Source organism: Petaurus breviceps, unplaced genomic scaffold, assembly GCF_028583685.1.
Source record: "Petaurus breviceps papuanus isolate PSGF00001 unplaced genomic scaffold, PetGlider_PUasm1.0 77, whole genome shotgun sequence".
NCBI classification, from domain to species: Eukaryota; Metazoa; Chordata; class Mammalia; order Diprotodontia; family Petauridae; genus Petaurus; species Petaurus breviceps.
In genome coordinates, this window is record NW_027186492.1 from 3,359,057 (window position 1) to 3,372,378 (window position 13,322).

General features: G+C 35.9%; 1 protein-coding gene across 1 annotated transcript in view; it reads left to right on the forward strand.

Moving 5' to 3' along the window:
• Positions 1–11,944, forward strand: part of KNL1 (kinetochore scaffold 1) — a 111,497-nt gene extending 99,553 nt beyond the window's left edge. The window contains 6 exon segments of the mRNA XM_069105749.1: positions 1,713–1,813; positions 5,174–5,242; positions 5,645–5,754; positions 5,948–6,066; positions 9,309–9,431; positions 10,175–11,944. Of these exon segments, the coding sequence (XP_068961850.1) occupies positions 1,713–1,813; positions 5,174–5,242; positions 5,645–5,754; positions 5,948–6,066; positions 9,309–9,431; positions 10,175–10,289 (637 nt within the window). The 3' untranslated portion in view covers positions 10,290–11,944.
• Positions 11,945–13,322: the final 1,378 nt, after the last annotated feature.

Consider the following 13,322-nt stretch of genomic DNA (forward strand, 5'->3'; position numbering starts at 1 on the left):
AAATTCAGCAGACACTTACTAAGTGTTTCTCTTGCCTCACTGCCCTTTTCTCCATGCTCCCCCTTCCATTTTCTGGAGCCAAGAACCATGATCAAATCAACTCTGCTCTTTGCAGATAGGGTGTGTCAGACTGCTTTCCCTGTAACTTTCCAGATTAAGGTGTCCCTTCCCTAGACACCACTTCCCAGTAAATTCCTTAAAGGCAGGGACTTTATTTGCTTTTAAAGTGGTATCCCTGGTGTGAAGTAGATAATAAGCACTTGATAAAGCATTTTCATTCGTCCATTCATGGCATTGTGGTAGGTTCTAAGGATATAGAGACAAAAATGATATAGTCCCTACCTTTGAGGAACTTGCATTCTATAGTGGGGATGCATGTAAATACCTAATTAAATCCAATGTAATTTGAGAGGGAGTAAGCACTTAACAGAAGGATAGATGGAAGCATCTTAGCTGAATCATATGAAAAAATGAAGCTTCTGATAGGCAATGGGAGGAATGTTCTCAGCAGAAGTACAGGGTGTGGAGCCCTCACTACTGAGTTTGGAGAACCTTAGTCTGGTTTGCCTAGAATATAGAATGTATCAGAGTCATGGGAAACAAGCCTGGAAAGGTGACTTGGATGCAGATTGGGGGAACTTTACATGCCAGGATGAGGAAATTTTTATTGTATTTAATTCTAGAAATAATAGGGAGCTTTAGAAAAACATGGAAGGACTTGCATTAAATAACAAAGAGTGAAATGAACAGAACCAAGAGAACATTGTATATAGTAACAGAAATAGCATTCGAAGAACAAATGTGAACAATTAAGTTACTTTGAGTATTATAAATACTCAAATCAACTACAAAGGACCTATGAAGCAAGATCCATCTCCAGAGAAAGAACTGATAACTAGAAATACATATAGTGTGATTTTATGTATATAAACACACACGTGCATACATGTGTCTAATGGTGGCCTTCTCTAGTGCAGGGTCTGAGAGAGGGAGAAAAAAATAAAGTACACAGCAGAAAACAAAAAACTCAGAAGGAAGCACAGAAAAGCAGAGTAGGTTTGATAACAATGTGTTGTACATGTTATGTAGGGTTTTTTGGTTTGTTTTTTTTTTTTAAGTAAACTGTGAAATGGAAATTCCTGGTTTCATATTGAATCCTCTTTTCATGTTGTGCTATGTACATAGAAATGTTGTGGGGATTTTTTTTCTTTTTGTGTTTGAGTTCAACTTGAATAAAAAAAAACTTTTTTAAGAAAGAATGAAAGAATAGGGAGCCACTGATAACTTTTGTTCTTTTCTTTCAGCAGCCTAAGACTAGCATCACAGTACTTAATTTTAAATATCTGGTGTCACTTGTCCAGAGGAAAGAGTACCACCAGATACTGCTTTTTTGTGGGATTAGATGTGATTTGGTTATTCTTATCTCAAAGAAAAGAGAGGCAGCATGATAGTAAATAGTCAACCTCAGAATCACAGAGACCTAGGCTTAAGGCCCACCTCTGAACCAGGGATCCTGGGCAAATCATTTACTTTCTCTCTCAGTGATCCAGGAAGCTCTTTCTTAGGCTATAAGTCACAGAGCATGTGCTGAACTGCATTGCCAGAGGAAGTTTTCTCACTGGGAGTTCCCTGTACCAATGAAATTTCAGATTCATTCAAAGAAAAATGATTCCTGAACCTGGCAGTTTGACTTTTTTTTTTGTAAACTCTAGATACTCAGAATGGGAGATCATTGAATGGAGTGATAGCCAGGCTGTGTTCACTTTCCTTTATGACTCAATAGAGCTCACCATCACCTTTGGAGAGCCTGTGGGTAAGTAGCAAAAGCAATCTGATTTTATTTTACAACCATTTATATGTGAGGAGGAATACATCATAAAACCCCATGATTAAATTCATTCAGGATTCAAATCTTAATTTTAAATATGGAAAGGAATAAAAAGCAATATGGTAGCAACATGTGCTGATGCTGCAGGCTCATATAAAATAAAACATTTGTTGATTGAAAATGTCATCATTCTAGAGCTTTCACAGGTGTTTACCTGTTGCTTACAGAGTAGAAACTAATATATGGATGGACAAAAAAATGGTTTGATTCTATCTTCATTTTTAAAGCTTTTATTTATTGCTATAAACTTGATAAATATCAACAAATTTGAATATTTTCTTATTAAAAAAACAAAAAATACTTCATGTGACATGATTGCCTACAGCTTGGGGGTTTTTTTCTAAGTATATACTGTATTAAATTCAAAATGGTATTTCCAACACTACTCAACTTGTCTATATTGCCCCCTGGACTTCCTTCTTTTCTCTGCTCTGTTTTTTCTTAATGATTTGTTGATATTCTTTGTTTTGTATTATTACATTCATACACTCCTAAAATTTCCCCTACCTTTCAAAAAAATAAAAGCACCTCCTTTCCCCCACAACAAATAACTATATACAGTCCAAATCTATACATTAACTATGTTTGAAAATATGTGTATCCTTCTGTACCTTTATCCCCTCCCCTTTCTGCTGAGGTAGAAAACATTTATCATCATCAGTTTTCTGGAGCCATTTGGTCATTGCAGCTCTTAAGTTTTTCAGTTTTTTTTCCTTTACAACATTGTAGTCATTGTGTAATTTCTTCTCCTGGTCCCACTTATTTCTCTCTGTTTCAATTAATACAAGACCTCCCAGGTTTTTTCTAGAGCCACCCCTTAGACCTTCTTACAGTTCATAATATACCATTAAATTAATATACCATAATTTGTTCAATTCCTTTGATGGACACCACTTTGTTTCCATTTCTTTGTTAGGATAAAAAAGTGCCATTACAAATTTTTTGTCCATTTGATTCCTTTCTTTCATCTCTTTGGTCTCTGTGTTCAGTAATTATATGCTGAATCTAAGCATATGCATAATTTAGTGACTTTTTCTGTATAGTTTCAAATTGTTTTCCAGAATGATTTTTAAGTCTCACCCTAAGGAAACAAGGTTGGTGTTAAGGAATAATTTTCCAATCTTGTGGCTTGGTCCTGACATTGCTTCACTGATTCAACCAGGTGATAAACCAGGATGTCATTGAGATGTGAAATGTTTTTATAGAAGAATTACAATATTTTAGTGAAATTCTGTATCTCAATTCCTTCATTTTACAGATGAGGAAACTAAGGCTCAAACATGACTTGCCTAAGACATCGCCACTTGTATTTGTGCTTTATTTATTGTACTGTCCTGAAATTTCTTGAGAACACTGATCCACCTTGCATATATTTCTTGAGACTTTTAAGAGGCAGTGTGCATAGAATGTTGGATGTAAAGACAGGAAGATTTGTATTAGAATCTTTCTCTGGCACACACTGTGTTCTGTGACTGTCTTTAGTTAACCTTTCTGAGCCTCAGTTTCCTCTTCTGTAAAATTGAAAAATATCCAAGTCATAGGGTTATTAGGTTTAAATGAGATAATATATATAAATTACTTTGCAAAGCAAAAAATTCTATAAAATGTCAGTCATTCATAATCTGATAATACTAAATGTGCCCAGAGTCTTATTCAATGTCAAGCATTAAAAAGACCTAGTAGAAAATTTTGGTTTTGTATAATGTCTTCAGAAGCATTATCTGTTGATAATCTTGTAGGAAATAAAAGATTTGCAGACCTTTTAGAACATAATATGCTTTTGTCAACCACTCTAGCAGAAATTTATTAAATAGTAAAGCATTTCTAGTCTTTACTTCCCACCAGCAAACTTAGCATATATTAGATGTAGATTACAGGTGCTTGTAGTCCACTGTGTAAAAGTCATTAATGGTGTTTTTGAATGGTGCTGACAAGTCAGCAGAAAGCTGATAAGCTGATTTTCCAGAGGGCACAAAAGCACTTCAGAAAACCTCTGCCTTTGCTGAATAATTTTGCAAAAAGGCAGCTATATTACATTCTCAGGAGGTAATGACTATCTTGCACTATACCTAAAAATAAACTGGCCCTTCTTATTGGTAACAGAATTAAAAATTAGATGCCAGTGGGTGGGGGGTATCTAAACAAAGTATGGTACATGAATGTAATGGGATAACATAACATAAGAATTAATGACTGAAGAATTTAGAGAAGCTTGGAAAATTTTGTATGAACTGATGCAGAGTAAAGTAAGCATTACCAGGAACATATTATACACAGTGACTACAACAATGTAAACAAAATAATAAATTGAAACAGCATGCTATTTGATTAAAATATCAAATTTGTTCCCAGAGAAGAGCTGAAAAATTTCACTCACCTTCCTTCATTGCACAGGTAAAAGACTATGAGTTGTAGAACATTGTACATGCTGTTGGGTACTGTCAGTCATGGTCAACATTTTGGCTTTTTTTTCCCATTCTTTTTTCAATAAGATACCTAGCTAGATAGGAAAAGGGATATATGCAGAAATGAATGCTTTGTAAAAATGAAAGATGTTCCCCAAAAAGGCATTGATTAAAAAACTAGAATAAGATGATATATGGGTCTTTATCAATAAGGTAAGAGCCATGGACACTTATGTAGTCAGCACCAGTTTGCCCCTGCCTGTGTTTCTGTACCACTTGCAGCTAAATCAATATGTCTCAGTAATTGACTATTAACAATAATGCCCTTGAACAATTAAGAAAAGGTTAGATTATTTTCAGTATATTCTTTTTTTTCTTTTTTTTGCTTTTTGGAGGGGGAAATCAGGGCAATTGGGGTTAAGTAACTTGCCCAAGGTCACACAGCTAGTTTTGTGTTAAGTGTCTGAGATCATATTTGAACTCAGGTCCTCCTGGCTCCAGAGCCAGTGCTCTATTCACTGAGCCACCTGGCCACCCCAATTATCAGTATATTCTAAGAAGCATGTGGTATATGTTAGATTTCCCTTGTTTTTTTTAATCTCTATAAACATAATCAAAACCGAAAATCTGGAGAAAAAATAAAAATTGGAATCAAATTGTTTAATCTGGTAGCTATTTTGGTAGGGACTGGACCTATGATTTCACTGATATAGGGAACCCCCAGGTTCATCAAAGTTTTAAAAGCTTTGACACTTAAGTTAATTCAGCTAGCTTATCAAAATTCTCTATGTAAAGCTACTTATTTTATATAGTTGAGATTATTTGATTTAAAACCAGTAAGTGAGTTAGGAAATGATTTTTTCTTCTGATTTTCCCTTAGATGGTCTTCCTTTCCTGAGCAAAACTTGCAGAAAGATTATTGATGTAAACTTTGAAACTCTGCTGCATGGTATGACTTTAAACATTTTTTTCTAAAGTTAGGAACTTTCAAGTATACATTACTCCTTGAGGTCTGTGCTTTGCAGGCTGTTGCAAAGTTAATACAATTTGAAATATCTGTGCTTGAATCATTGTATAGTGATCATCAATGTCGGTCTTAGAACTTTAAATAAAATAATTTTCTTATGATTAGTCCCAAGGAATGATTGATATTGAGATTTTTATAGTTAAATCCTATGTAAGTATATCCTACATTATCCAAATCAACAGTTATCAAGTTTTTCTTTCACATGACTAAAAATCAGAATGAAGGGGCACTTATTTTCACAGAGCTTTGTGAGATTGCTATCTAGTCACCTATAAAGAACAAATTTATATGAAACGTGAAAAATAACTTTATTTATTTTTGCAGAAAATAAAGCTCCCCCATCATCACTGTTAGTGCATAGACTCATTTTTCAGTTCATTGAGGATCAGGGATCATGGAAGAATAAATGCATAACACAGCATCATGTGCCTAAGGTAAAGTTTAATTGCAAAATCCCAGGAAGAATAAGTGGTGTCATCTGCCCCTGAAGGCTGACCTAAAACAGGATACACAATTGGAGCTTCTGAAATAGTAGTCCATCTTGTTCAGGGGCTTTGAACTCCATGGAGAAAAGTCACTAAGGGCAAAAAATTATTTACAGACTCATTTATCTTCCTGTTTCTCCAGATGCTACAAGAGATCTCATTGGTAGTAGGCCGTTGCAGACTCCTGGGAGAAGAGATTGAATTTCTAAATAGATGGGGACCAAAGTATAACCTCATGAACATAGATGTGAATAATACTGAGTAAGTAGTGATTAGAGAAACCTATTGTAGTTATGATTATTGGTTTTAATGTTGATTTAACATCCAAATTATGCTTATACACTTAGCTCTTATAAGGCAATGCCACTGGGTATATTTATTGTAATACCTACATAAGCATAAAATAATTGAATTACTATGCTTTAAGAAATTTCCTAATTCTATTCTATTTTATCAATACCTTAGGGCACTGCCTCCATTTCCTTTGGTGCTATTTTGAATCACAAATGCAGTTGTTTAATTTGCCAGTCATAGCCCCAGGGAACCGTAGTCAATCAGCAAACATTTATTTGGTGCCTACTATGTGCCAGTCACTGTTCTAGGCTATGGAGGTACAAAGAAAAGAAATAGTCCCTGCTGTAAAGGAGCTCATATATCAGGGGAAGTAATGTGTAGATAGATAGATATATAGATATATAATATAAGATCAATTGATATTTGAAGTGACGTTTGAACGAAACTAGTGATTTTATTTAGTAAATATTCAGTGCCTACTGTGGGCCAATTCCAAAGGGAAGAGTAGGTTTTGGGGAAAAGATAATGAGTTCTGTTTGAATATACTGAATTTGGGATACCTATGGGACATCCCATTTTTAATGCTCAATAGGCAATTGATTGAAGCAAGACTGACACTCAGGAGAGAGACTGGGAGAGAGACTAAAGCTATGTATAGAGATTTTGGCATCATCTTTATAAAGATGACAAAGCTATGGAAGAAGATGAGGTCAATAAGCAAGGTGTAGAGAGACCCATTATAGGCTAGGGTACCATGGCTGCTATGAACAGGTAAAATTAACAAGCATTTATCATGTACTTACTGTCTGTCGGGCACCGAGTTTAAGTGCTAGAAATACAAAGAAGGCAAAAACAGTCCTATGCCTTAGGGAGCTCGCATTCTAATGGGAGAGACAGCATGTAAACAATTCTATACATAGAAGCTAATACAAGTATAATGGAGGGGATCCCAAAGAGAAGGCGCTAGCATGGAGGGGGACCAGGAAAGGCCATTTGCAGAAGGTGGGATTTGAGCTGAAACAGGAAGGAAGCCAGGAGGTAGAGTTGGGAAGAACATTCCAGGCAGAGGGGATCACAAGTGCACATTCAAAGAACTGGGGAATGGAGCGTCATGTGGGAGGAACAGCAAGGAAGCAGGTGTCACTAGGAGCTTACACTGTCTCTGCCCACCACCACCGCACTTAGCTCTCAGGTTGCATGTATACTGTATCACAGCCAACAAAAAAAATAAAAAGGTGACCTAAAATCTTTTTTCACCTTACTTCTATGTTTCTGTTTCATTTGTAGCTAACTTGACAATGACTCAGTAATTTCTTGAAAGCAGTTTTCTCTGAGAATACCATCTCCTTCCAGACTAGATGAATTCATTCCTTTGGAGTGACTTTAGAATATCTTTGCTGTTGTTTAAAGAATAGTCACAATAGTAACCCCGTTGCAGATGTTCTGCCTTCTGTTCTTTCAAGTCTCTTCAGAGAAGAAAACATTGTGCATCTACTAGTTCATTTTACTAATGGAATGGAGAGAAGCACAGCCAAGTGCTCCACTACACCTTTGTCCTGTGTATCTTAACAGGCAGTTTTTGGCACTGTTAGCAGCAAGGCACTGCTGTTTGCATCCTCTACTTTTTTTCTCTTCCCCCTAATTCTCTCTTTCCTCCTTTCCTTTTCTACTTTGCCATCCACTATTTCTTCTCCCTTTCCTCTTCTCTCATGTGGTTTTTTAGGCCTGGCAAATGTTACTGGCAAATACTGCTTAGTCCCACTATGGCACTATGGGTAAGGAGGGTAATGAACTGGGGCTTGGGCCAGGAGGGGGAATGGATGGAGGGCTGGACCTAAGTGGTAGTTCTAGGAACATGAGTCACCATATGACTGGGGAGTCAACATTAACCTAATTTAGTTTATCCAGCATTTATTGAGTGTCTACTTTTTGCAAGGTACTCAGGATGCAAACACAAAAACAAGATAGTCTCTGCCCTTGAGAAATTTATCTCTTCTGGGAAGATACAGTATATACACAGATAAGTAAATATAAATATACACAAAGTTGTACAAAGTCATTTCAGGAGGAAGAGAACACTGACAGCTGAGGGGATCAGGAAAGGCCTGATATATAGGAGTTGTCATTGGAGATAAGGTTTAAAGGAAGCTAGGATTTTAAGAGAGGATGTATTCTAGGCAATGAGGTATCATGTAAAGGCATAGAGATGGGGGGTGTCATTTTGTGTACATAAGCATCTAGGAAGCCAATTTGACTGGAACAGAATATGCATGAATGATTTGTAATATGAAATTATAATGGAAAGATAGGTAGGAGCCAGATTGTGGAGGGCTTTAAATGCCAGACTGGGGATTTTGTATTTTGCCTTAGAGGCAATAAGGAACCACTGAAGATTTCTGGGTAGGAGAGTAATATAACCGGATCTGTGTTTTAGGAAGATCTATTTGGTAGCTGTGTGGATTGAAGAGGGGAATCATTTTTGGGTCTTGGTTCTCACATTTATCGAATGACAATAATAGTAATTATACCAGGCTATCTTATCAGAATGATGTAAGGACAAATACTATACAATAAAACATGAATATAAAAAGTTAATCAGGGGAAAAAAGGCAATATAAAAATCTAAGGCACTACTTTAAAAATGATATTACAAATTAATGACTGATTTGTCTTTTGTCAAATTCACAGAATCTCAGAGAGTTAAGAGAGGAATCAGAGGTCCTAGTCCAAATCTCACTTGAGCAGGAATTCCTTTTGTAACAGCCTCTCCTAGAAAGCTTCCAGGGATGAAGAGCTCACCATTTCCTTCACTTGTGGAGAGCTCTAATTAATTGCTAGTAAATGTAATTTGCTTTTTTTAAGCCAAATTCTGCCTCTCTTATACTTTCACTATAGTTAGCAGTTCTACCTTTTAACTAATAATAAGCAAAACCCAAATAAATCTATTTTCTACATTACAACTTTTTAAGTTACTTAACAGTGATAATGTTCCCACTAAATCTTGTCTTCTAATTTCACAATTCCTTATTCAGTTGAGATCAGGGCCTTCTATAGAAACAGTCTCTGAAAACTCATTATTGAGATCAGAATTACTACTGAAAATTTGTAATAATTGTAAAAATAAAGCAATATTAATGATTTCTAAGATCTTTAAGATTAGACCAGAATGCCTAATTTAATGCAATCTGTGTGGGTCTTGTCTTTTACAGAGTGAAGCTCTTATTCTCCAGCTCTGCTACTTTTGCAAAGTTTGAATTGACATTGACTCTTTCAGCCCATTATCCATCTGTCCCATTATCTTTCACCATTCAGAATCTCATTGGGAACATTGCGTGAGTAAAACAAAAGGGGGAAACCTGATAGGGCTCTGCCGCTAAACTCCCAGCATTTTACTTGGGGAACCCTGAAATTGATCCACTGAGGCAGTGTGGAAGTGAGCTGGGAGTTTATCGTGGCACATTGCCTCATTGCCCACCTCTAACTTCATTTTTAAGTGTTGCATCTTTTAAGACCTGCTATTGTCTACACTGTGGTTACATAAGATGCTGCCCCCAATAACTCATTTTTTATTTTTAAAATAAAATTAGGTTCTTTTTAACTCCAGGGGTTAGAGTTGCGTATTTTATATATTTTTTCCTTTAACATATCTGCTAGGTGAAGGCATATTTTTATATTTCCCAACCACTCCAGATTCTCTCTTGCTTCCCTTTCATCTGAAACTTTTTCTCACTCTAATATCTCTGGTGGGGGGAGTCTGATGTGGATTTGGAAGAATCCTAAACACCCATGAGGTCAGATTCCCATAAAATCTAAAGCCAGCATTCTCAGCTCTAGAAACTGACCTGTTGGCACTCGCTGCAGAATCTGAGAAGCGTGTGCTTCTTGTAGTAGCCCAACTTCTCAGCTGTCTGGTGGAGCCACACTTAAAAGGAGCCAACTAAGACTCTGATACAGAGGGAACCTTTTTACCTAGCTACCCATTTGTGACTTCTAATGCTCATCCATTAAAAAATTAATCCCTTGAATTGAGAATGTGGGTTTCCAGAAAAACTGATTCTCTTTTTTTATTTCCCAGCCAAGATGAAATTGCTGCCATTTTATCTAGTGTGCCACTGGATAACAACTACCTGAAGACAGCAGTCAAATGCATTTACCAAGATCTCCTCCAAGGCCCTCGTCTTCATCACTAGAACAACGATAATGATCCAATTTTTTCCACCACTCGCTGTTTGGCTTTGACTCTCTTTAGTGTATTGGGAGCAAATCTGATAGAGCTCTTGCTAGTCATTATTATTTTTATATTTAAACTGCTATAATCAGGGCTCATATGTTCACCTCTTTATTTGCCTCTTTGTCTTAAATTCACTACCAAGAGAATGATACACTGTGCTTTATGCTAAGGCAATTGGATACCTAGGAAAAAATGTCTTTAACCTGTAGTGGAATTTCTGAGCTATGATGAGCAGCCTATTGGACGTGAGAAGGAAAATCATCACAGACAATATTGTCTTCTGCCATCTCCATATATTCTGTCTTCTGCTTGACAGCTTGTTTCTAGCATAGAAAAATTGTGTTTCCCAACAAACAATGCTAAAAACTTCCAAACTCATTTCTTTCCATTTCAGGAATATTGCTTCCAAAAGGAAGAACAATGAACCCACAATTATTAAAATGGGTCAGTCTTTTTCAGAGGGCCTGGCTTCCTCTAATTGTTATCGTATAGTGTCTACTAGCTAGTAGTTATCAATTTTCTTGACTATTTAAAGTGTATTCTAGTGAAAGTTCATTTTCACTTAGGATTGTGTAAATATTAATTTGTGGTTCTTAAATGGTGTAGCATATAGATTGGTGCCCTTCTTTTAGCCAAAGTCGTTGGCCTTTTTCCATTGCTTCATGACAAGATTACCATCTTTTTGTTAAATCACCTTTGCTCTTCATTTGACTACATATCAAATCCATAACCTCTGCTCAGTTCTGGGACAGATGGTAATAACAAAAGTTTGAGCTCCATGCCAAAAATCTGATCTTCCATCATAAAAAGAATGTATTGGATTGTGAGGTGTACAAATTTAGGCTCAAAACTGGCTCAAAAAATTTAGGCTCAAAAAAATTACTCCTTTTCTATGCATGCTTTTAATGAAATTTTGATTGTATTCTTTTAAATGATTTCTTTTTCATTGCTAAGAAGAAGAAACTAATTAACATTACGTTTTGGTTTTACTATTATCCCATAGCACTGAGTTTTTGCTTTTAAGGCCAGATTAAAGTCTTGTATATTCTACATATAATCTTCTTTTGATTACTTTTTAGTCATAAAACAATGGTTAATTTAAAAGGCCAAGTGGTTTTTCTCTCTGCAGAAATCAGAATTCAACTTTTAAAGTTTTATACAAAGACACAGCTCATTTTCCATAAATATCAACATTTGAGTTCGCTTTCTCTATGGGTTCCTTAGAAAACTGCTCTAACATCATCCACAGTTCATCTTGCTTTATGTTATCACCACCTGTTCCATGAGTCTCAAATATTTTTATTGGGGGGGGGTTAATTTCCATAGCCCTAAATAGTAGGGTTCTGTCTTTTGTATGATAGTAATTGCTTATGAACAACTTCAAAGGAAGAATAAATTGTGTTATAGTAATAGCCTCAGCTTTCTTAAACTCATTTTTTTTGTTTCACTATATTTATAAAAACTTAACAACTGTTCTGCACTTGTATTTGTTGAAAGCTTTGGCTGTTTGTTTTTATGTAATTACTTGGTATGTTTTCCTTCAATGACTGGAATAATTTTGTACCATTAAAAGATTGGTTGAAAGTATTCATTAATAAATAAATAATGTCTTTACATGATGGGACTTATGAGGATTCCTTTGGAGATAAGTTAAAAAAAAAAACAAAAGGTGATGTAGAAACACTTAGCTTGGGGCTAAGCCAAGATTATAGCTAGCAGGTATCACAGGGAAACAAAGCTGTTTCAAGACACTAAGAGAAAACTATTCTTGTAATTCAAGGAACATGTCATTCTTCTGAGCTGAGATTAGGATTTGAGAAGGGAAATCTCAGGAGCTACTCATTCCCAATGTTTTGAACAAAAGCTGTATGCTCCAATTTAGACTGATTATTTTTGCTAGTTTATTGTCAATTCTCATTTATTCCTGAAAATTCACAAGTGAATAGATGTTTACTGGCCATCTATCAAATATATAGGCCTATGCTAGGTATCATAAGGCATACAGGAGTTCAGAAGATAAAGGTCCCTCCTCTCAATGAGTTTATACTATAGTTGAAGAAACAATGTGTGCACATTCAGACGTTTAGTGGGTCCCTATTGGGTGGGGGCACATGAAACAAATATAAAATATTACTTGAAGTACTAATTTTCATGGTAAAGATCATAAATACAATGGGAATTTAAAGATGGAAGACATTAATATATACTGAAAAAATTAGAAAGTGTTTTATTTACACTGGAGATAGAAGTTGGTCAGGGAAGACATTTTGAAAGAAGAAAATGGATAGCAGTTTGAACAAAGGCATGCAGATGAGAATAATAAACATTCTAAGACCATTATAATGATAAAGATTAAACAACTATTAGCACAAAATAATTCCAGTAATACAAAATAGACCTTAAATTACCTGGTTGATGGGTTGTTTGTCCATAGGAACCAGCATTCCCATTTAATATGAATTGGACCCAAAAATGCTTTAGTTGGTGGCAAGGTGCCACAAGTTCCTAGGACAGGGGAGGGGAACCTGCAGCCTCGAGGCCCATGTGGCCCTCTAGGTCCTCAAGTGCAGCCCCTTTGACTGAATCCAAACTTCCTAGAACTAATCCCAGGATTTGGCTGTACTTGAGGACCTAGAGGGCCACACATGGCCTTAAGGCCACAGGTTTCCCCTGCAGGAGGAGATTTTTAGTTGCTAGTTTGGTGCTATATATGCTGACCCATTCTTCCGATATAAATATCTTTTATTTTTTGTATTTAGCCCCTATTTTGTTTTTCTTACAAATAAAATTAGACCCTGCAAATGAATCTAGTGTTAAATGTACAATCACAGAATTTCAAAGTTGGAAAAGACCTTAGAGAAGTGGGACAGAATTGACAAGCAAGACCTAGAAAATAAATACAATAGCCCTGTGAGAAACCTAAGATCACAATCTACTGGAAGAAGGAATCCCTTTTCATTGGAAATTGCTGGGAAAACTGGAAAACAGTTTG